Consider the following 25,576-nt stretch of genomic DNA (forward strand, 5'->3'; position numbering starts at 1 on the left):
TCAGTAATTAAGCTTCCACATTTAATTGCTGAGCCGTCGGCACCTTTGATAACAAAATCTTTTAGTTAGTTGGAATTCTGCACAATTTTACTGATAATCAGTGAAGTCAAATACTGCACTAGCATTTTACTGAAAAGTCTCCAAAAAAAAGTGCTTCAACCCCGTCGAAAGCCTTATATCGTTTTCGTTTTTGACAGTGCACTATACCGAGGAAGAAGAAGACACATGATGTATCCAAATGAGCATGAAATTGGATGTATTTCAATTGTTAATGTTTCAAATTTCATGCTCGTTTGGATACGTTATGTGTCTTCTTCTTACTCATGGCCACACTCTAAATAGAGTCAAATACAAATAGGCATTTTCAAAAAAAGAATCGATTTTATTACATGGAATTTTTTCAATCAATAAAAATCGATATTAGGCATTTTCAAAAATAGAATCGATTTTATTACATGGAATTTTTTCAATCAATAAAAATCGATATTGTCAAACATCGGACCGAGAAACACCGGATGGAAAAAATCGTTTTTTCGAGATAAAAGATCAATTTCAAGAAAATCGATTTTTTTCCAACGTTACCCCATAAAAAATCCTCCCGATTTTCCCACCGATTAAATCGGTTTTGGTCGGCTGAATCGCCAGACTTTGAAGTCGACGAATTTATAGTTTGTTGCACCGACGCTTATAGGAGTTTAACATGAGTGTCTGTCGACGCAACACCAGACGAAATAGGTTGACGAAATTTGTCGAAATCTGTTGATGGAAAACGATTAAATAGGTAGATCTGTCGATAGTTTTGATTTATTCGAACCGGTGTCCCTTACCTTCACTGGGAATTTCTCAAAATAAGTAGAAGACATATTTTCGCAGAAAAATGTTTGATATATATCGTCGTTTATATTGTTTTATTTTATGTAAATAAAAAAAAATATGTAAAAACTTACCCTTGGAACTTAACATGGCTTGTCGATCTTCCGGATCTTCGTGTTGCTCTTAAAATGTGAAGTGGAACTGTAGTATTCTTGAACTTCCTGGTTGCTTTTTTAACGTACAGGCAGCGATTTTATTGAATCAATAGGTCATCAATTGAATATGATTAAGAATTAATAAAAACTAACTTGACAAATATTAATTACACTTACCCAAATCAATCCGAGCAATAGTCGAGTATACGATCACTTCTTCCTATTTAAAGTGCGGAACTGTATTTTTTTACCAATTTTACTTTTAATTTATTGAAGATATAAGTAAAATTAATAAAAATTATATTTAGAACATAACATTTCCGACATAAGTGTTTGTCAACAATACGAGAACCGATTTCGTATGTGGAATAATATGACTATTAAATCTTGTTCCGATGCAACAAAATTTTTCCAACCGATTTTTCAGTCAATTAAGTCGGGTACCAGATTTAAACGTATAAAATCTACTGATTAATATGGTGACAAAAATTTTCCCCCGACGTAATTCAATTTAGTCGGTAAATTAGTAGGTCGATCTTGAAGTCACCCGATTTCGTCGGTCGAGTGCACAATTTCGCAAATGTCAAATTTTTTATGATATTGTCAAACATCGGACCGAGAAACACCGGATGGAAAAAATCGTTTTTTCGAGATAAAAGATCGATTTCAAGAAAATCGATTTTTTTCCAATGTTAATTATAAAAGAAAAATCGATGTTGCCAGATCGATTTTTTCAACTTCACAAAATCGATGATGTCAATAATCGGACCGTAAAGATCGGATGCAAAAAATCGATGTTTCGAGACAAAAATAATCGATTTTGAATTTTTTTCATCGCATCGACATCGCCCATTCCTAATATGTTTACCTTTTCTACAATTTCGGTCGCATGTTATGCTGAGCGTGAATAAAAAAAATATTCTTGTTAAAATGTTTATTAATTATAAGGAATAATGAAGAAAGTTGTGATTTCAAAATAGATATCGTAAAAATAGTTACATCGTGAAAAAAATCTTGACAAATTTAAACACGCTACATTACTATTTCAAATAACTTGTATGGTTTCCTAGATTGGTGCCTAGAGTATCTGTTGGTTTAGCCGCGATTGAAAATAAAAAATGTTGCTAAGGTTTGAATCAATTTAAATTAAAACCTCCCGTAATTAACCGTACAATTTCACAGGCAATTTATTTCATCAAGTAACGCTATCGAGGAGATATATATCGTCAAACGAGAAGATGATAGTGACAATGAGGAAAACTCACACGTGGATAAATTACTTCCCGAAACGGGAACTGTTCCGGCATCAATGACTATAGCTGTTGAACACGCGGTGCATAGTACAATCGATATAAAAAGCGAACCCGAAGACGAAAAAAGTGACGCTCAAGTACAACCGATTGAAAATGGAAATGTAAAATTGGAAGCTCCGGTAGAATCATTGATCGGAGAATTTAAACCTGATGTAAACTTAAGAAACCATCTGGTGTTGAAAAGTGAGGATGAAGATGACATCCCGCTTGCGATTCGTATGAGAAGAAAGAAACATATGATAACGAAATCTGTAGAAAGGATCAACAGAATTAAATGCGACCAGACTAATATCTCGGACTCGGATGATTCCGACAATCATGTTGACGAATTCGCCAGTAGCGATTTGGATAAAAGATCACGACAGGATTCGGATTGTAACATATGTGTTCTCAAGTTTTCCACGGGACACGAACTAAGGCGACATTTACGAAAGAAGCATTCAGATATGCTTCCGTTCCGCTGTGACAAATGTGCCTCGAAAGAGCTGAAAAGTTTTTGCTCCTTGAATAAACACTTTGAAATGCATGATCCAGCCAAGCCTAACAAGTGTTACTACTGTGAAGCACGGTTTAGTTCTAAAATACACCGTACCGCCCATCAGAGACGCTTCCACAAAGATGATCTAGAGAATGACACTATACGGAATGCGAACCGTCGTTTTATTTGTCGCTACTGCAACAAGAGATTTGCCGCTAAATTTAATTTAGAACGCCACGAACGAAATCACGAGATGAAAATTACCGACGACGAATCATTTTTGAACAGGCGCAACAAATGTTTTTTATGCGATTTGAAGCCTTGTGATACGAAGGAAGCTCTTAATGAGCACCTAAGCATCCATGTGGACAAGCTACCATATTCATGTGACCGATGTGAAAACACATCGGTCATCACATCAATTCGTATGCTGAATAAGCATTTGGCTTCGCACGAGGAACCTGAGAAGCCAATCAAATGCGTATATTGTAATGAGAGATTTTATTCCGTCGTTGCTTGTCAAACACACGAAAGGACGCACGCTCAGGAAAAACAAGCCGATGAAGTGGCTGTAGCAAAGATTGAAAGTGAAAGAATTTCGGCTAAGATTATCATCGTTGACGGGTTGAAACGCTATGAGTGCGGCTACTGTGGCAATTCATATTCTTTGCTGAGCACTTTACGGAGACACGAAAATATCCATACTGGAAAAATTCAGTATATTTGTAAGATTTGTGGTAAAATTTTCAACAAATCATCCTGCTTGCTACAGCACGAACGAACACATCTTCAAAATGCACCGTACAAATGTGAAATTTGTGGTCGAGGATTTAAGGAAACAATTAGACTTATCGAGCACCGTCGTATTCATAGTGGAGAACGGCCATTTACATGCGAGGTGTGCTTCAGAAGCTTTCGTATCAAACCACTGTTGAGAGAACATAGCATTCAGTGCACTGCACCAGATATCAGCATGGAATGCAAATGTCGTTTCTGTGACAGCGTTTTTAGTTGCTATCGAGATTTGCAGGATCATGTTGTTAGTTCCCATTCATCTGTAATAGAGGATACCCGGTGTACATTTTGCGATATGTCTTTCAAAAGCGCCATCAATTTAGTAGACCATGAATACTATCATCGTAATCCGAATTCCATCAAGTGTGATGTGTGTGGTCGAATCTTCAAGCAACATTCGAATTTACGTCGTCACCAGCGACTACACAGTAACGATGCTATTCCATATCAGTGTGATCTTTGTGGGAAAAGTTTTTCCCAAAGTGGTGCCCTCAAAGTTCACACACGAATCCATTCAGGTATATTCTATTTGTAAATTTAGTATTGGTTACGTAGCTAATTACTATTCGTCTTCCAGGAGAAAAGCCGTATAAATGTGAACTGTGCGATAAAACATTCTACCATAGCTCAACAATGAACAGACACAAGAGGTCTCACTACAAAGCCAAAAGCAGGTTATTTTTATTTGCGGAACAGGGCCGTGTATCGGAGAATGAACAACCTGAGAACGTATCCTCGAGTACCGTTATTCCAGTGACTCTTATACACTCACAAATTGTTACCAACCATGATCAACAGTTGGCAGATGCAAACGCAATGCTAAATCTTGAATCGGTTACGCTTCCCGTTTCCGTGGAGTCACACAATTTTGTCGGATCTCAAGTGCCTAACAGCTTACCGGAACACCAACAGCTTTCACTCGGTAGCTTTCAAATCAACACTGGAAGCGCTTCTACTACTAGTGGTGGTGCTTTGGGGGAAGGAACTTCGCTTTACGTTCTCGATACGAAGCTATTGATACCGCAAACAATCATGCAACATCAGGATGATTCAACGGCTGAGGACCTTGATTTGGGGGAATCCATTGGAACTGGCATGTAGTCAAAGTTGTCCTGGAACTCAGATTTAGAAGAAGTTCTAATACATCTTGTAGATTTATTAATCAGATTTTTAATAAATTTCTACTGGAACCGATAGTTTGTTTTCGTTGAACTACCTAAATTTTCTCGCTAATCTGATACACGTACAGTTCGTTTTATTTTACTCTACACTGTTGATCGAAAATAAGAAATACACGATGGTTTGTTTTGTGCAACATAGAAAGCCAAGCTTGTGTCAGGGAGCAAAGTTTTTTTTCGGTTTTAATAGCGCTGCAGCGTGGTTATTGCTAAGCGGATCATCCCGTGGGACCAATTTTGCTAAAACGGAAGGGGTGGTAACTGTCTGCACCGCTTTCCGGAAAAAGAACGATAAACGCCTTAAGAGGAACAAACGACTATTACTAAACACGGTAAAAGTTACTGACAGTATTAACCTTCACTAATGTAACTAACTTACTGTCAAAATGACATAATTTCGAAACCATCATATTTGAAGTTTTAAAACTTTGAAAAAGTTTTCCAACATAAATAAAATAAATGATAATAATTTGAGTAATAGATTCTTCTTGAAGTAATTATGGAGAATTAATTCTTCAAAAATATAGTATCAGACGTCGTTCCTTTAGCATTTTTTTTCAAAACTGTTATTTAAAACAACTTTGTTGAAGGTATAGCTTACATATAGGGAGCATATCGAGCTGTAAAACGATATTTACGAGATGTTCTTAAATCTGGTTTTTTTAAATAACTTTATTCTTGCGTTGCGACGCACGGTGCTATTCGTAGATTGCATTCTAAGGAAACTATAGGTAGTACAAGTCATCTTACATGTGTGATAAATGATCTTTATGAACTTTATCTCTTTTGAGTTCAGTAAACCAATAGCCTGAGAATCGTCATTGACGACCACGATCATCTTTACCGATTAGGATAGGGTAGGAAATGTACATGTAATACCTACTTAGGGAAAGCCACCGACTCATCGACGCTTCCATAGGTATTACGGAGCTGGATTGAAGTACATGTATAGATTTAGGATTCGCTAAAAGCAGGCAATGCGACAACGTAATGAATGTTTTTATGCGGTGGGATTGTTGGTAGGTACACGTATATTCAAGGCAAAGAGATATGATAACTAAACATGTTTTCTTGTGTTTAAACTTCGAATAGCCGGCCATCGAAAGTGATTTACTTTTTTCCTAAACTTCAGCAATTTGAACACCGGTCGGCCGTGTGAGTATTGTTAAAACTGAGCCAGTCTGATATCTATAATCGTATGAGAATTGGGTAGTAGGACCACAAGATAAGAGTATTTTTAACACTCCAATTAAACCGCAACTTAGTGTTTCCATACTCGATATACCATCTGTTTTCTGTGCAAAAAACGAAAAAAATCCTTTTGCGTACGATACGAATCAACTTTATCTAAAACTAAAGAATGTAGGCAACGGTCTCACCGGTTTCCAGTATGCCGAGTTTGTACATCCTCCGCTGCAGTGAAACCTTTACCGATGCTTCAACAAGTCATAACTTTTAAAATATTCAAGATAAATATTTGGTATCTTCAGTAAAGTTGTTCGCAAAAGTAAGAGTTACAAATTTGCGGAAGGCATCGTCTCAATACAATCACTTAAAAGATAATTTATGAAAATGTCACACTTGTGGGGGGATTAATCTGCAAAACCATAATATCAAATGAAATCAACCACCCTCGTTATGTTATGTTTAAAGAAAATCGAAACCTATGTAGTATCGATAGTATAATTATTCCATTTATGCTATTCCGCGGGATGTTGTGAATCGGGTACGTTTTTTGCTGAAATGGGAGGCCATTTCCGGATCGAAATGGAGTATCAACTACTATGTGTACTATTAGTTGGTCACACTACACAAACTCCCCAAAAGATTTGACGTAGAAATCGACCCTCGACCGATTCAGCGTTAATTTGAGGACTGACAGCATGCTGGACCTCGTTCACTGAAAGATGAATTTCATATTCATGCAGTACCCACCAAAGCAAAAAATAGATTCCTACAGGGAAATTACAATACATATCAGTAGATAATTGGAATGCTATGCTAACTGTTAGCTGACATTACGTTGCGAGAGTTTCATTGAAAATGAGTAATGTCTCTTGATGTCGGATTGATGTGTTTGTGAAATGATCCCAACCACTCTTACCAACTTCTATTCGTATGTGTGAACAATATGGAATAAACAAACACATACGTTCCACGTTTACACATCCTGACTCGCTGACTCGAATAACTACTGTGACATGTTTTACATTTTCTCGGTCGCTACCGATTTCGCAAGGTGGGCTAGAGTAATCGAAAATATCGTTGAAAATTGACTATTATCGTCAACCCCGAGATAATCTTGTATTCTGTCGAGTTGTTGTTCTATAAGAAACACTCGAATACAAAAGTAAACATCAAAACGTTCTTTCGTCACAGATAGCAGGCATCCATGTTCGAGCAAATAAGTATATAATACTTGTGTAAAAATTTGAACAAATGTCTGTTACCATACCTGCATATCCCATATTAACTATGTTGGTCATTTGGAAATTATTATGTTATCACCTGTCAAGTCAGTCAAATTCAGTGTAAATATCCCAATCATCTTTGAATAGACCGTTATTTTTAACAATACTTTAATACTCGAGATGAACTATTCTGCGCTTTCATGCACAATAACGCAAATCGAGTTATCACTGCGGGTAATATTAGCAATATGAAACAACGCAGTGCTCCGGTGGACAATCCAAAATTACATATTTTTAGGAAGAGTGATTTATTTTGTTATAAATGGGGTGCTAAGCTAGAACCTAACGTAACATATTGTTGCTGAAAAAAGTAATACGTTACGTACTAGGGGAGCAGGGTTAGTAAAAAAAAATGCCAATTTGTGACATGGGAGGGAAGGGGGAGTATATTTTGGACCATTTTTGCATTACAATCCTCTAACAAAACGATGGCGATAAGCTGTGTATAAGAAACAGTTGAAACCATTCTGCAGCAGATTAGCATGTCATAGAGAAATAAGGCGGTCCGTTCAACTTCAACTCTGACGTCATCGTCATCGATTTGTTGTAAACAGGCTTCTCGCATCCCGTATACTCGTGCCAGTTTCAACTCCAGTTCAGCTTCTCGTTGCGCTTCCAAAGCTATGAAGCGCATACAGTTTCCAATGGAGAGCTTTTAGCTTATCCAATGGAGACGCACTACATGTTTTTTCAGTTGCCAAAATTGGAACCGTGCCAAAAAGGGAACCTTACTTTAAAAGCTATTATTTTCAATTTATGACATCATACATATTACGAGAACATTGATTATTTAAGAATATGTATAATGGAATGAAATGATAGAAAAAATCAGCTAATTTAATTTTATTCGCTATGCCCGCCCTCATGAAATTTAGCAAATATAACTCTTATGTTTGGAAATAAAGTCAAAAGTAATACCAATTATTACAACAAAATGTGTATTCAGCATTTTTTTAAAAGATTTGCTATGTACAACAACAATGTTGCCAACAATGGAACCTATTTGTTGCCAAAAACAGGGCTTTTTTGTTGCCAAAAATGGAACATCTTTTAAGTTTGGCCGTTTGCATAATTCTCTCGCACGATCAAGTCACACAAACAACATTTCATATGGTGAAAAATTACTTATTCATATACCAAGTGGACAATAAAACCTTCGTTTCTGATCCCCTCCTCCCCCTTCGTGGACAAGCGTGGGCAATTCCTAAACCCCTACCCTCTCCCTACGATGTCCACGTGGACTTTAAAAAAAAGGATAGTTCCATCAAAATGGGGTTTAGAAAATTTTCCAATGTCGAAGACTACTATGAAGCACAAGAACCTTATGAAAATCGTTCAAACTTCCACCACAGAATGTCATACACATATTTAGTCGTTTGTAAAATTTCCATGAAAATATCTCATTTCTCAACCACTTACAATCTTTTATATTTACGTTTTAAAGATTCATCACAAAATTGAAGTAACCTTTGAATTCTTGAATTGGTTCATAGTTTCAATCTCAAGCTTTGAAGTCCAGAATTAATGGGATTAGACCAAGTTACAGATGATTGCATCAAGTGATTCAGATAGAAACAAATTCTCTGATTCTTTTTCGTGGGAGTTCTTATGATTTTTTGATGATAGTTGTCATAGATGTTTTTAATTTTCACACCTGATGCACACGCACATACTATGCTATTATAAGCACTTGGACTATTTCAAAATCTTGAAAAAATTTTGAAGATAACCGCTCACACCAATGACAACAGAAATTTGCTTCATTTTTTTTTATAAAAGACAAAAATATAATGAAAAGTCCACGTGGACTTTACCCATACCCCATCCCCCCTCTCCTTGGACAAGCCTGGGCACTCTGGTGACCCTGTACCCTCCCCTAAATTGTCCACGTGGTATATGGATAGCCCCTATGATTAGCGCAGTGATGAATTTTATTGCAATTAAAAATTACTACAGATTTCTGTTTCTCAAGACACTTGTAGACTGAATTGCAAACAAAACAGCAAACATTACCTTCGCTACCGCCCACCGTGAAATGATGTAGTGCATATTTAGCATAAAAATCAAAATTCTGTTGATAGTATGTGCCACCCGACACGGCCACATGAATAGCATTGAAAGGGCAAACGAATGTGTAAGTTATGCTGCTCTCGGTTCGCACGTCCATTCTCACTCTCTCTCTCTCAGCGTCGCAACGGTTCATTCGAATCAGCGTATGGGCCGCTTTACACGTTCAATATTTTCGTCAATACCAGTATTGACGATATTGTTGCAATATTTCAGTCCCATTTGAAATCCACATCGTCAATAAATTTTTTTCCATTACACGTACAATACTTTTGTCAATACCCTCTAGTATTGACAAAAATATTGAACGTGTAAGGCCCGCTTATGAGCATATGCTGTCAGCTGTATTGGCCTAGCAGTAATTGGCAACCGATGAAGCAAGGAGCGAAGAAATTCCTGTTCTCAGTAGAGTTGGGAACGTCGTCGCTGGTGAACGTGCTGCTTTTTCGCGGTCCGTGTGCGTTACATACCCTTATTAGATATAGGCACCAACATCATCATCAACAGGAGCGGAGAGTGAGTTCGACAAGGGCGGGTGGTAGCATAATAACATAACACCCCACTCTTAGCGCCCAGTCCTCTTGTCTGCCACGAATTCTACAGAACAGGAGCATCAGAATCACAGGGAACGTGCTTGTTAGCTAGATTAATGTTCAGTGAAGATGCGGAGTTATCTTTCGAGCTAGAAAAAGAATGCTTATTCCAAGGATAACGGTTCTAATTCTGAGTGTACCGAGCATACATACGACACGAAACGAGGTGCTGCTATCTGAATAAATCTATTAAAGATTCAGAAGTTTGGAAAATTGTGAAATAAGCTTTAGTTTAGTGTATATGAGGCGAGCAAGCAAAAAAAAATGCATGAAGGAAGAGCATAAAGTTAGAGAAAAAAATTAGAAACCAAGAAAACGTGAAGATTTTCTGTGTACTCCTGGTTGCAAACGATGAGAAACATCATGAGCTTCGGATGTCAGTATTTTTCATTGTGAGAAGGCTTCGCGATCAGCATTATCAGCTGAATCTGTAGCTAACTAAGCTGCATAAATATGTTGGTTGTCAGCAGAATAGAGAATAGTGTCATCAGAATAGTGTAATTTTTCTTACCGATTGATGGATCCAGAGGAAAACTGAGTGAGTCAAGTAGAAGAAGCACATAAGACCAGGAGTGGGCGCGTGCTTGACACGCGACACGATCTGTGTGGGAGGAAGCCTGGAAGTGTCCGGAAAGCGATGAAAAACGTCAAGGAAATGGGCTGGGCAACCAGCGGCTGCCAAAGTTTTCTTCGATGACTTATGTGCGTTTTTGTCAACGGCCTAACAGCAACCTGAATTTATTGGTAATCCATAGCAGAAATTGTAGGGCGGAAATTCCGCAGCAAATCTTACTCTACCAGTGAGCAATGTGTATGTGGTGCCTCAAGCATACTGAAAGCGAAAAATTGCTTTGAGAGCGAGAGCCAAGTGAGAAGAAAAGGCAGAAAAAATCGATAAAAACAATTCGCTTCTCATCAAAAATACATTTTCACAGAAGAAGAGAAGTAATACTATTTCTTTCGAGGGGTGTTTCCGTTCGCTCTTGGTCTTAGGAAATTCTTCCTTGCCTCAGGACGGTGTCGAAATCGAATTTACTGGTTGTAGAAAAAAAACGGGAACTACAACGCAGGAGACAACTTCAGTAGAAGTGGATCGACAAAACACACTCTGAGGAAGGAACGAGAGCAATACGAGCAGTGTGAGAAATTATACCAATTTTGGAGCAAAACATGGATTTCCGGATTACGTTACTGCTAATTATCGGTAAATATTTCATTGACAATATTGTATACATAAAACAAAATATCCCCGACAATCTGGTCGTTGGTAGCAAAACAAATCTTAAAATTGAAAGTTTTCGAATATTATATACAATTGTATAAAGCCTATAAATTCTGATTCTGAAACTTTTCAAAAATCGGTTCGAAATTCCGAACGATTTCTGTGTGGATTGCTTTTGAAATACAACCGATTCCGAACCCGATTTAGTCGAGTATAATAGATGTTTGCCATTGCAAAAACATATATTTGTAATCTATGTTTAAACTCATTTGACCTTATCACACCAACATAAAAATAGCGAATTGACAACGGAAGATACTCTGGTCGATTGTTCAACAGTATGTTTCTGCTTCACAATGAACAAATTATATCCTTCTTCCAGAGGCTTTAGGAATAATCTGCATCAAATCGTGAAACATAAGCCATTTGCTATCTAGCAGCCAGTGGTCCGAAAGATTCCTGGGTATGCATTCAAATACGAAGCTAAAAGAGCACTGCAAATCATGAAGAGAGGGTAGAAAGGATGAGAGTCAAGGTGTGCGAGTAAATGGGGTTACTGCAGCGGAGCTATGGCAAAGACACCATATAAATTGCAATCGTCGACATCCTGGCGCGAACAACGCGATCGTGGTTCAGTGAAAGAAATAGACAGCAGGCAAGAAAATACCGGAAAACAGTGCATATAGAAAAAGATATAGTACATGGTTAGAGCGCAAGCAACTTCTGAACTTAACGTTCGTAGTTTTGGTTCTATTTCGTGAATTCTAGAGGCCATGTCCAGAAACGAGAAGCATGAAATAGTTAAATAATTGAACAGTAGAAGCTGATTTTCTGTCTGGTTCGTTTTCGGTAATCAATGCACTACTCTCGGCTGGAATCCGGGGGGAATTAAATTTTGCTGTGTAGTATCAAAAGTCTGCGACAGCAAAAACATACTGCGCAAGGCCAAAATTCTTGATTGTCCGCCTTCATCGGGTTGACCCGAAGCTTATCAACTACGTTTTTGTCAATGAACAGACGAGAAAATAGATTTAGTCATAACAGTCATCCTACGTAGCCTCCTATTTTTAGAAATAAAGCGACTTGGAAGTGCTCCAATTGGCAATCGGTTAGATTTTCATAATTTTACCAATGGGAATGAAGGTGCTCCAAAATCAGGCAATTTTGTACGTTACGTCTGCGTTGTCACCTCTACACGTGAATAATTTACAGGTGAACAGGTCAATATGTTATGTTATTAAATTTAGTCGGAGTCTTAGTCTAGTTTTGCGCACTATTGTAGCAGTTATCACAGAAACAATCCCTTTCAAACTATTCATATCTACAGTTGCCTTTTAACTTATCTTTGAACACTTTTTAATATTTATTCAGTGTCATGCATGATAGACATAAATTACAAAAAGACGGTAACGCTCTTCTAATTTAATGTAGTTTTGTTATCTTCAAAAACTGTTTCGGAATTAGTGGAAATGGAGAGGCTATGCAACACCCCTCTGATGCGTACGACTGTACTTGGTTTTACTTGTTGGTCGCTGAAACCTCACTTGATATGATAATAAAATTTCTAACATTAAGTAGTTAATTGATAATTCAAAGAAAAACCCAGAATATGGTATCTCTTTCGTGATTATTCTATTACTTTGGAATATCAATAACTTTAGTAAGTACTGGATTTGTGTTTGGTTTTCGTCTCATCAGTATCTAGCAGACTGACTTGATCATCAGACCCTTGATTTTTTTTAAATATTTCATTATGTTTTCTTTCCAGTCATCTTTATAATTCTGCTAGTACATTAGGGATAAGCAATAAAATATATTCGCAAGATTTTTTTCTTTATGAGTGGCCGAAATGTAAAAGTCGGTTTTAAACTTCTAGCGTAAAATTTGAACGAATATCCCACACGTGTCAATCCTTTAAAAAGTTCTACTCTGAAAAAATCCGAAGGAACAATATTCCAGCGTTAAAACCGCTCAATCTGGAATGTTGGTTCGATTGACACGTTCGCCATGTTATTCAGTTTTACCGAAAAATTTGTTCAAAAAGGCCATCTACAGTGCAATACAAAACTATTTAAAAGCTCTGAGTTCCTGTCAATTCAAGTCCAAATTCGTCTATGGTTGTCGGCAAATTCTGATAGATCTGGCAAGCAAATACGAGTTCATCTTAATATGGGTGCCAAGGCACATGGGAGTGGAAGAAGATGATCGACGAGCTGGTTGACGGGGCAGCATCTAATTTCACAGGTCCTTGCTTTGAACTTGTACCTAGCAACGTTAAGGAGAAGCTCGACCGGGAGCAAGAAATGAAGGGCAAACACTTTAATGCCCTACAGTTCGTTCTTAATGAATCATTTTCTCAGCTGTAAAACTGCAAAATCCACTTATTAATATGCCATTCATCTCTCAGAGCACATCGTAAGCTAAAACAGTTTCGTTGAATCTGCTACAACATCTGTCTAGCGGATTGTTCTGACCATATACTGTGCGGTGCCTGGGAATCCACAGAAGCGGACGATTCCTTATATCACGAGGGGGTACAAATAAATGAATCCTTGAGAGAATGTCGGGACAGTCAATATTGTTCGACAACATATCGAAAATGAACATTCTTTGCAAGAACGTGCGGCGAGACTCCAGCGTTGGCAAATCTAGCAACATGCATCTATTATTATACGGCGGAAGACGGATAGGGTCGTTCCAAGGCAATTTTCTGAGAGCAAATCGTACAAAATTTCTCTGAACGCGCTCCAGTCGGCTGCTTTGAACGGCGTTGTATGGCGCCCATACTTGTACAGCATACTCCAAAGTGCTCCGTTATCCACCCCATGTAGTGATAGTGCCATTCGGTAACGTCCCAATCCAATAAAGTTTTCGTACAGGGGCGGGCATTGCGTCGTTGGTAAATCTATTACCTTGTACGCAGCTCATCTGGGTTCGATTTCCTACCCCGCATATTGAGTTGGACATTTTTCTAAATAATGACACTTTTCGAACCCATCAAAGCCAAAAAAGATATACAAGCGTTGAAATAACAAAATCATTCGAAATGCTATTGAAATAAATGGTGAACCAATCAATTACGCAGAAGAAATTAGCCTTTTAAGCAATAATTCCACAGTCGGCTTGTAAGAATTCTAGTTACCTTTGTTTTGAAAAAAAAATATTACTCTCGGAAGCCGGCTACCCAGAGTTCAGAAAACCCAAAAACTAAACAAGATCTCATCTAGTCTATCACATTTTCTTCCCTGTGCAATATGGAGAGAGGATTGGTCGGCAATGGTGGTTATTGTGCCGTTGAAGTTGTAATATGGGTCGGATTGTTACTAACCCCCACTCTTGTTACTTTATCACCAAGGAAACCAAAATTATTGTTACAACACAACTTTTACCCTCTAATACAATTGAAGGGCTTGTACGGAGTATGCTCTACACTTCCGACTTTTATTTTATGCCGCTCATATAAAGGAATTCCGGAATAAAATTATCATGTTTTATAGGGAAAATGCAATTTGTTCATTATTTTTATTTAATTCAAGCTAGGCCAAATAACACTGTTTAATGTGTTTCTTGACATTACATACTTAATACGGATTTTTTTGAAAAAGTCACACATTAATTACTATTTTTAAAGAATTTTTTTAAATATACATACACAGATAATTTTCTTCGAAATTTCAGCTACCTTTTGATGATGGTGTACAAAAATAAGTATTTTTAGGGGAATTTAGGGTCTTCAGGTATTGGTCAATATCTCGCAAGAAAATCATCCGTTTGATACAGTAATAAACATCTCCAAATGTGTTGCTACACTCTTTTCAAAAATATATAATATCTGTGATTACAACTAAAATTTCAATATTACAAACAATCAAAGTCGAAACAAAAAATAGTTTTTAAAGAAGGTCGAAATTTATACTGGTTAAATTCTAGTCACATGAATCAATAAATGTATAGATCAACTATACATATTGCTCATTTTTTCTGTAAGGGCAGATCATTACCTTTCGAACTGTAAGTCCTGACACATGCCTTTCAAAAAATCTCAAAAGGGCTGGAAAAATGATTAAGAAACCACTTTTTTCCTGGATTTAAAGCGCCAACCCTAAAATTTTTAAACTAGTGTTATCATACATAAGGAAGATGTGTTTCATCTTGTTCGTTCATCAACTCCATAACTAGAGCTTATGAAATCAGAACTATCGTCACGCTGGTTAGGTCATAATGATTTAGGTGTTTACAAGAAAAATCTTTGTTCTACGTCCAATCAATAGTGCTTAACAAACAAAGCTATTTTAAAAGCTAAAGCGTAATGTATCGGTCACAGTACAAGCAATTGATACAATTTCCTATTTGTTATCGTTGAAATAGGCTAATCGCTTAATGTTTTTGTTCGTAGACCGCAGTAATCAAGGGCTCTTCAAAATGAAATGGATTTCAAGAACGGTTCGATAAGGGTATATCATTATTTGGCAGTATCCAAACTCGATTTCATCACCATCGTTCACAGACAAGGGTGATAAGGTGCTCACATTGAACTCATGCTACCGAGACCGGATTAATTAATTTGTTCAACTTCGGTAGCTTGTTTCCATATGCCGGTTGCTGTCATCAAATGAATATCGAAATGAAATAAGCGAAGATCATGGAAACCGCATTTAGTATAAAATATGTTAGAGTAATTCTGAAAATGAAACTTGCCCTCTTGTTCTCAGTTCAGTTTATCCCTTTTTACTATAGAACTTGCTGCAGAAAAGAAAAAAGGAACTCGTTGACACCAATCCAAGCCAACAACCATAAACATTAATAATAGGGCGCTAAACTGGTTAGAGTAAGCTCTGGCATTCATATACATACAGCCATTAATGGTGCTGATTATTGAAGGTGCTTTTGTTGGAAAGACGAACAACCGCCACAACATTCCGGGTTATCTGAATAATTAAATTCATACGTATGTATATGCACGAGTATCTCCAGGTATTTGTCACACTAGTGTTAAATGACAGAACCTCTACAGCCCACAAATGACTCAACTGCAATCGAGAGATACAGGTGCCACCATATTTTATTTTTGCATTAAACGTTGTTTTCTTTCTTCGTCGTGTTCAGTTAAAGCAATTTATCTTTTCGTCTGGTCAGTGGTCGCTTGCTCTCTGCATGATCACGTCGGTTTTCACAAGTGTTGAGGCGATTCCCTAACTCGCTCGTGGTTAAAATGAATACTGTACTTTGATCGTTGCTTCCTCTGATTGGGTATGGGCTATAGATGGAAGCCTAGCGGTTAAATGCATAAAAAATTCATTCAGCTAAACGTTCTGTGATGGCTTTTCCTAGTACTGAATGACTGAAGCGATGTGTTGCACAACTCACCTAATATCTATATGTCAAACTATTGTTCATCGCTTAGAAGTAGCAAAAAATAATAACTATTTAGAACTTTTTCGCAATCGCCAAGTGTTCGGGCTTTGGATGTGCACTTTCCTTTTTTGTCTTTTATCTGCTTGTCGCGAAGTTCTCTTTCCAACAAGTTCGAGAATTTTATCATGGTTTTATCCCAGCAATACTGCTTATTTATGTGCTTGAATATATGACAAATCCATGAACACATGAAAATTCTATCATTTAATTGAGTTGAATCACAGTTACTATTATTTAATCCAATAGACCAAATAATATGCCACATAGAACACGGTAATGGCTTTTCCGCTTAGATCCTCCAACATTATTATGCAAGCCTTCCTGCCAGTCTCGGCCAACCGAAGCCGTTTGATAACTAATTATTTATTCCGGCTACTGCATTTTTGCATTTATACGTTTTTGTGCACCACCCACCCAGAACCCCTATCGTAAATCCCTCCTCAGAGACAAGAAGTCGGTATCCAGACAGAGCTCTTCCATATCAGGATTATGGAATTTTGTTTTGTGCTGGCATTTGTAATGAAAGCTTTATAGAGATGGGGAGTACCGCGCCAACTGTTTCTACCTCTATCTCCCTCTCTTTCGATTTTACTATCCCTTAACCTAGTTGAGGGAATTTGGAATACACATTCAATTCCGTTCCTGCAGCGAAAATTGCATGAAACCAGCACCGTAGCAGTGTTACCGGAAATGCATGACCAGAGCCTGAGAATGGAAAGTATTTTCTAAAATATTTTCCCTAGATTTATTTTCAGTACACCATTCACGGTGCAGATAACGTGATTGAATTGTGGAAGTGGAGGTTGAATGGCGTAGTACAGTTTCTATAAACGGAGAGGACGTAAATCAACCATTTGTGCCGAATGCTAGTCTGGTACGGGGCGCCACGATTATTTTCGATTGCTCCTCGGGAGCGAGCGATGGGATTTATACAACACAGAGAACAGGACGAGGTCGCAGGCTGGCTGCATTTATCGATTGATCATGCTGTATTGTCATTTGGTATGCCGTTGGCATCGAAATGGTTGCAGATTGGTATCCGAAGCTCTTGTCTTCTAAATTTTGCCATCGAGCGGTGGAGCGAACACTCAATTAGAGACAGTACTCTTAGTAACGCCATAAGGTCGCCAACGACCAATCAATCAATCAATAGTCTCACATCACGACGGCATCGATTGGTTCCACTGCTTTAGCGCTATATTGAACCTCCATATCTGAGAACAAGCCCCATTGTTATATGCGATCAGGAGGAAGCGAGTGTGATGATGGTTCGTTTAATTACTAAAGTAAACATCATATAGAAGCTATTGTCGATTTTTGTTGTTCCTACTTTACAGTCACTATTATCGCATATTGACCCAGTTCGAGAGTGGCTTCCACTTTGTTAAGCGTCGAGGCATCGACTGAAAACGACACGCGTGGAGGGACTTAACGCGGGTCAATTTTATACCACTGCAGTAACGCAAAACACGTAGACATTGAGACAGCTGGAATTAAAACACTTCCCTGCAGGATATTTTACAAATACTGAAAGCTTGGTCAGGAAGTAGGTGTGTATTTTTGGCGACAGCGGGCGGATGAACGCGACAGGGCCTTGAAAGCTATTACGTATATGTATATGCGCCTGAACTAAATTCCAATATGAGCAAAGTTGCTTGGATTCTAGGTAGGTACATGAAGAGTGGTCACCATCGCCGGCGCTTGTTATGATGACCGCAAAACTTTTCACCACCGAGCGAATCCCATGCTCAAACCAATTTCAGCGCCTGTTTGCGTGATTGTATGCTATACAACTGTGCCATGGAAAAACTGAAACGATTCGCGTTATAAATAAGAGGAGTAATTATCATAATCCCGTGTAATAGTTACCACACAATTTATTTATATGAGCATACTTGACGATATGCCGTCGCCGTCATGGTTGTCGGTTGTTACAGGAGGGACGAGTCAAGTACACGCTCCGGTTCTTCTGTGTTCTATTTTTACGGCTTTATTATTTATTCCGAAGCAGTAAACTGCATTCAGTGCACACGGTACAAGTGGACAGGCACAGAATGCTTTTTTGACAGTGATCCGTTGCAGCCACCGAGAACGAACGTTGATGCCGCGTCGACCGCCGCAACACACGTCGACGATTTGTTTTGGTTAAATTTTGAAGAGTTCCATTAATGATTCAGATGAGACCAATTTGAGCGTGCCGTTGCAGCAATTGGGCACCGTGGTTCCCTTATCTAGCCTATGCTACTATCCCAGTGATGATAACCAGAACAGTTGCTGTAATGTCGTATGTGATGTCAGACAATTTTGCAGGAAAGCAGTCAAGAGTAAAAAAAATCAATGAAAATCATCAAGCATATTGCTTTGATCTTTGTAACAGTCCAGTTATTTGAAACCAACTTATACGAAACCTACATTCAAAGCTGAAATGGTTAGCACAATTTGCACCAAGAAAGCATATTTCCTACACGGACCGGATTCGAATCTGTCTCCACTATACTATATTTTATACTTTATATTAACGTAATATTTCAAAAATGATTTATTAAATATAACAAGATACTTAACACCGTCTAGTCTCAAGACCTGTCGAGCTTTCCAAACTCCTGTTCACTAAAACAATGAAACCGTACAATATCAGAAACCCATGGCTTGAATTCGAACCGGTACGTCATTTAAACCAATTACCTACGGAGAATCGAATTAAAACTTTCGGAAGCACAACTTTCACATGCCATTCCGTATGTCAGAGTTAGGAATAATAAAAATGAATTAGCCAAACATTTATGACCCACATTGTTTGCTTCGTTCCCACCTTCGTCAACTTTCTGGCCATTTTTCGATCGTAACAGACAGAATAGGGAAGCGTACCAATTTACATGAAATTGTGCCTATAAATTTGATGCTTAATCGTTATTGGCGAACTGTTTGGTGCGTTAGAGTGTCAGAAATCGATTGATGTCAAAATACGACATGGGTTCAAGTGGCGAGAGCAGCCATCCACTTGCAGGTACGTTCTTTTTCGCTTGTTATGGTAATACTACCATCTTATTTCCCTTCGTCTGCATTATACACCGAAGAGATTGAATTCCACTTATATAGATCAAGAAAATTGGGCGCTTTTGATATACAAATTCAGATCGGAATAAAGTATAAAATGTATCTCTTGTTGTTGTGTTTGAACAAGGTAACTTGTTAGAGCCTCACTGTTGTTGAATAGTTGTCCAAGAATGGAAAGTCATTTTACTACATATACATAAAACTAGGAAAAGTGATTGGTTCCGCAGCATCCAATTAAGTTAATACCATGCCCAACGCGAAAAAGTTCAACGGAAGTTTTGGTACTACACACTTTTTATTTCCGAGAATGGTTCACACATCCAGTAAGAATTAACCCATTTTGTGTATGACATGCACACTTTGGTGATTTTGAACAGGTGAAAATTTTGCAAAAGGGCTTTTTATCTAATACACACCTATTTTTCCCGTAACAAATTATACAACCATGAAATTTACAGGATCTAAACAATACACTTAAAAGAGAAACTGTGCAATATTTTACTTATTTTTTTCTTATATCTTCGATAGCAATTAATTTGTTCTCCAATCTATTCTTAATATACACAAAAATAAATTTCTGATTCCAAATCTGGAATATATACGCTTATCGTTGTTCCTTTATTAATTGAACCATGCTTCAGTAAGGGACCATTCATAAATTACGTAACGCAAAAATTGCCCAAAATTGACTCCCCCTCCCCATGTTACAAATTGTCACAAATTTCTCCATCCCCCTCCTCTATTACGTAACAAATTCCTTGATTTTTTTTTCCTTCGGCGAAAACATCTTACGTAACGATTTAGCTTAATACCCCCTCCCCCCATAGTCACAACATGTCACAAAATGTCGTACCCCTCACCCCCCCCCCCCTAAAAGCGTTACGTAATTTATGAATGATCCATAACGGTTAAGATCGCGTTACCGAAATCTGTCGAATTTCGGTAAATGTAACATGTACGGTACATCATCTGGAGTGCTACGTGTGAAGCTTTCTGCAACAATAACGAGTATTGAACTATAAAAGGCCACTAGACTGGGTACTACACTGTACGTTGAACGAGTAACAGCAGGATGTGCCACGAAAGGATTACTGCCATTTTGTTTCGTTGATACATTCCGGTGGGCCATATGCTCCATAAATGTTCATGTTATCGTCTGTATACATTTTCCACCTAACCAAACCAGTTCACCTTTCTTGAGGGTTGAACACTTTGCGAGCAGAGGAGGTTTAGCACAGAACATTCCTCTTTGTGTTGCACTTTAACCCGGTAAGATTCAAGTGGGAGGTTGGAGAAAATGCCTTTGACAATCGAGAATGACAAAATGACATACAGATACTTATCCACGTACGTGTGATTTTTCCGTATATGTAAGCGCGTGACATGGTAGCAACAACATGTATTGCTGATATGTGAGTTGCATGTTGGTCAATGAACTTATGAAAATATTTTTTGTTATGAAAATCCCATCACTTGTTATATTTTTTACATACAATCATTCAAATGATTTGAGCGGATACATAGCATTAGTTTAATCACAACATAGTGAATGTATGCAGTCTGTTTCCATCATCATCATATAATCGTCGCCCTCAACGTTATCTCCGGCGGCATACTTAGTCGTGCCGAATGAAGCATTCCTAAAGCCCAACACACATTTAAATTATCAAAGATATTATATCCACACTCCTGCATGTGATGACACATCTAGACGCCTCTTTCAAATGCCCTGTATGAATGGGAAATGAGCAATAGTAACTTGTTTGAAGAGTGCTGCATACATAAACGCTGAGTGTGCCAGGCATGCATAAAACTTTAGCCGACAGAGCAGCAGTTGCAGTGGTCATAGGGCAATAAAGAGCAAGAGCAATGAAAAGTAGAAGCAACGAAAACCCGTAAGCCAACGACGTCGTTCATATAATATCTCGTTCCGATTAATAAAAATTAATTTTGAACTGTCTGTTTTCGGAACAGATATGAGTTTCTAAAACTCAAAAGGAAAACAACAACCCTCTATTAAACGCTTAAACTGTTTTGTTACAAGATGGGACACGAACGACGACGTACGAACCTGCAAGATGTGAGGCGTCGAAGTAACGTAAAAAGAGTTTGCCACAAGTACATTTCATACATTGGAAAGTACGTGAGACTCTAAGTTGGAGATTTTTAGAGAGCACCATTATATGACATCCCATTGTGTGGTATATTTGTGGATTTACTTTAGGAAACGTACTGTTTGAATGTGTTTTTATGTGTATGAAATGAGGTTTGATTGACTTCAAAAACAACCTGCAATACCATATAATTTATGTTGGAAAAGATTTCTTGAATGGAGAGCCCAAAAGTACCAAGTACCAACAATGTATACAACATTAAGCTGGACAATCATAAAGCGTATTAAGGTAGATTTAAGCGAACAGTCCCATATAGATGACTTTGTGTTGATTAAAAACACTATATATATATATATATATATATATATATATATATATATATATATATATATATATATATATATATATATATATATATATATATATATATATATATATATATATATATATATATATATATATATATATATATATATATATATATATATATATATATATATATATATATATATATATATATATATATATATATATATATATATATATATATATATATATATATATATATATATATATATATATATATATATATATATATATATATATATATATATATATATATATATATACGTTGTCTTTTATTAACAAATGATTGTAGTGCAAACTCCTTTTCGATGTTGAGTTTAGAGTGCTCAAAGTGGGGCATGCAGTAATTGGCAGGGACAAACGGTTTGCATTATTGGATCCTATAGAACTGAATCTTGAAAACAAAGTTTTAGCCGATTTTACTATTTCAACGCTAATTACAACGTATTTTATGCTTATGGGTTTTTTGTCTAAAAAATATTTGAAAATTCGGCCTAAATTCGGCTTTACCGTCCACTCGGGAATGTTATTCCTTTTAATTTCTCCCGCTATCGTGTAGGCAGCTTTTAAAACATAATCTGAAGAAAGACGCGGTTGTAGTTTTGCAAACTCTAATAATGCTGCGCTTTAAATTCCGTAGTTTTTCGAATTTCAGTCTGAAATCATATGTACATGCTAATGTGATACTGTCCCCTTAAAACGGGTCTGGTATCAAATCGGCTATTAAATTACCTTCGATGAAGCAGTACAAATAATATGGAACAAGGTAAAAAGGTTGAGCTCGAGACTCTCCGTTTCTTTCATTTCTTTCGAAAAACACCGCAACAATCTACCTGCCAGTTCGATACCCTTCTAATTCCTATTACGAGGATCCTAATAACACAAACAAAAAACGAAGAAAATAACAGTCTGCAGCTGGTGCTAGGAGTGTTTCAACAACAAAAAACTAATATAATCGAAACGATACGAACAGGAGGGAAACCTTTCCAAAAGTTGAGAAACCACCCGACAATGCTCGAAAAAAACAAAAACATGGAAAAGGTCCAAACAAAATGTGGGAAGAAGAGGAACAGAAACTTGTAAACATAATTCACCTAGACATACTATACACGACAGCTCAGCATGACGGTGTGGAGCGAAGTAGGCAGAAAAGTAATTTTATTATACGGACGAACATCAAATATTGAAAAAGCAGTTTGTGTTTAGGAAGTTTTAAAAAATCTCACTCATTCCATCAACTCCATGGATAGAAATTGCGGTAATCGGTGGTTGACAGTCATTAACTTTACAGCTTCCATTTATTTCTAGAATTCACACTTATAGCTTCGAATGTTTATTTGCACACCAAAAACCCATCAACAGCATAAACACCCCAGGAAACAATTGCCTTTTTGCGTTGCATTAGAGCAACTCAGGGTTTGCTCGCCAATGGGTGGTCGAGGCAGCACAATGTGATTTTCATTGTTAATCGGTGCACCCCTCGTGTCATAGTTGAGTTGAAAATTTACGCAAGGGTGCATCGACCATCTGGACGATTCCTTGATTATATGAAAATTTTTTTGATTTAACCACAACTACTATAGTTTACGACTGATTCTAACGCAAACATTTTATGTTGTTATATCAACAATATGAACATATATGTTGAAGCAATATAGTTGTTTTGCGTTTAATTTTAGCATGCCTAAATTGATAACTCTGAGAGAACCACACTATGCCACCCAATGGGAATACTCGTTAGTAGCTAGTTCGAAGTAAACTCATGCAGTAGTCTGCGCTGCATACGGCGTTCCAATTTTAAAGTTGGCCCTTTTATTGATTAGATCACAATGCTCACATGGAAACTTGTTAAATTTTTATGTATTCGTCATTCACTATACCACATTCACAATTTTTATCACATGGCAATTCACTTTAGTTCACTAAAGTAATTCTGGTAACACCGGAGAAGTTACAAGTAGCATGTATTGCAGAAAGCAATGAGTAATCTGAAATCTCGAAATGTACACTTTATGCATGTAATAATCTTTTTATGTAGGGGAGAGTGGAGACACTTGATCCTTGAGGCTACTTGATTCTTAGGCCATGTCACATGAATTAAACACATGGAATTAACAGTATATATGAGGAAAATTGCATTTAGGACGTTTATAAAACAAATAAAATGTATTACATTAGTTTTCGTAAAGATGAATCATGTCTTCGAAACGAGTTTTTTTTTAAATTTCTTTAATCACTGTATGAGATTATATATCAATATATCTAATTGCAATTACTCTATTGAGGGCTCTAGTCATACATATGATTTATTTTAGTGGAAAATTACATAGCTTGTACAGATATTTTTAATACTTTATGCTTAAACTTCGATCCCTGTGGGTACGCTTGATCTCCATTATTGGCTCTCTTAAATACTTTCGAAATGTTAAGAATGTATAAAATGCACTTATATAACGTAGCTGAAATTATCTATTGATCTAAAAATTTGTTTTCTAAAACAAATTATTATATAAAATATTGAGAATTACAAAAGCTAGTAAAAAAGCAATGATGTACCGTAAATGTAGGTTATTACTTTAGATTACGGGTAAGGTTTATCGTGCATAAAAAAGAACAAGTCTACTTAATTATTTTGTCAGGTAAGTTTATTGGCTGAACTTCTGTATATATTAGTTGTGGTTTGTCCTGTTTCATTGTCTTTAGCATTTCAATTTACGACATCCTTTCGGAATGATTTATAAAATTGTTAAACCAAAATGTTTGGATTTACATAAAATTCACAGCTGTTCCATTTCAAATTGATCACAAAATGGGTAATTTTGCAATATAAAATATGTTTGATATAAAAGTCATAAGAAAAAACAAAAGAAGGATCAAGTGTTCTCACTCTCATCTACTAAATAATGAGTGCCAAACATCTTCAGCAGGCCGACAGGGTACCCGCAAATTGGGAAACTCATAACTATGTCTAATTTTAAATGATTTCTACATTTTTGTATGTTTTCGATTTAGGAAATTATCTACTTTTAGAAACTGTCAAAATGAAGTGGATGAATGTATCTAGTTCCCGGTAATTCGGATTTCCGGGCGGGATCTTCTAGTACTGGATTTCGATTTGTAAATTTTAATTGAATCTTATCAATATTAACGATATCAAGATTCTTGGTATGGTCTCAGAATTGACGATTCGATATGTTCCGGGATAACCATTCCAGGAAAAATCGTCAAATGGTCCCATAACTATGAGCTGCAGTTTTCCAAATAATCGAGGAATGTTGATTTTATTGAAATCACAAATATAATCCCAAATGGCTCCGTCAATCCGGATGAGTTCATCCGGTTAATTTTTACCGAGTCTAGAGCTGCATGATTTTCGGAATAAAAAAGTTTTGCGAAGGGTCCGGGTACCCTGTTGAGAGTGTGGAAAAAAGATTCAAAAGCTCCAGTTCAATTTTTTTATGGTTTCAACGATCAATTAATCGTAGATTACAGAAAATAAATCTTGCTTACATAATATGATTTCGCAATTTAAAAATACT

The 25,576-nt window shown here is 36.9% G+C and overlaps 2 protein-coding genes across 2 annotated transcripts in view; both read left to right on the top strand.

Annotated features, from left to right (window-relative positions):
* Window positions 1–1,862: 1,862 nt before the first annotated feature.
* LOC131676517 (zinc finger protein 85-like) lies at window positions 1,863–4,748 on the top strand. Its single transcript, XM_058955595.1, has 3 exons — window positions 1,863–2,097; window positions 2,151–4,072; window positions 4,132–4,748. The coding sequence occupies exons 1-3, from the start codon at window positions 2,087–2,089 to the stop codon at window positions 4,653–4,655; spliced, it is 2,457 nt and encodes an 818-aa protein (XP_058811578.1). The 5' UTR covers window positions 1,863–2,086; the 3' UTR covers window positions 4,656–4,748.
* Window positions 4,749–9,662: 4,914 nt separating this feature from the next.
* Window positions 9,663–25,576, top strand: part of LOC131676520 (transmembrane protein 132E) — a 49,313-nt gene continuing 33,399 nt past the window's right edge. The window contains exon 1 of the mRNA XM_058955598.1: window positions 9,663–11,067. Coding sequence (XP_058811581.1) covers window positions 11,034–11,067 — 34 coding nt within the window. The 5' untranslated portion in view covers window positions 9,663–11,033. The remainder of the gene's footprint in view (window positions 11,068–25,576) is intronic.

This window comes from Topomyia yanbarensis, chromosome 1 (genome assembly GCF_030247195.1).
Source record: "Topomyia yanbarensis strain Yona2022 chromosome 1, ASM3024719v1, whole genome shotgun sequence".
NCBI classification, from domain to species: Eukaryota; Metazoa; Arthropoda; class Insecta; order Diptera; family Culicidae; genus Topomyia; species Topomyia yanbarensis.

Coding starts and splice junctions, on each gene's coding strand:
- LOC131676517 (XM_058955595.1), top strand. Junction 4,073..4,131: donor TCACACACGAATCCATTCAG/GTATATTCTATT, acceptor TTCGTCTTCCAG/GAGAAAAGCCGTATAAATGT.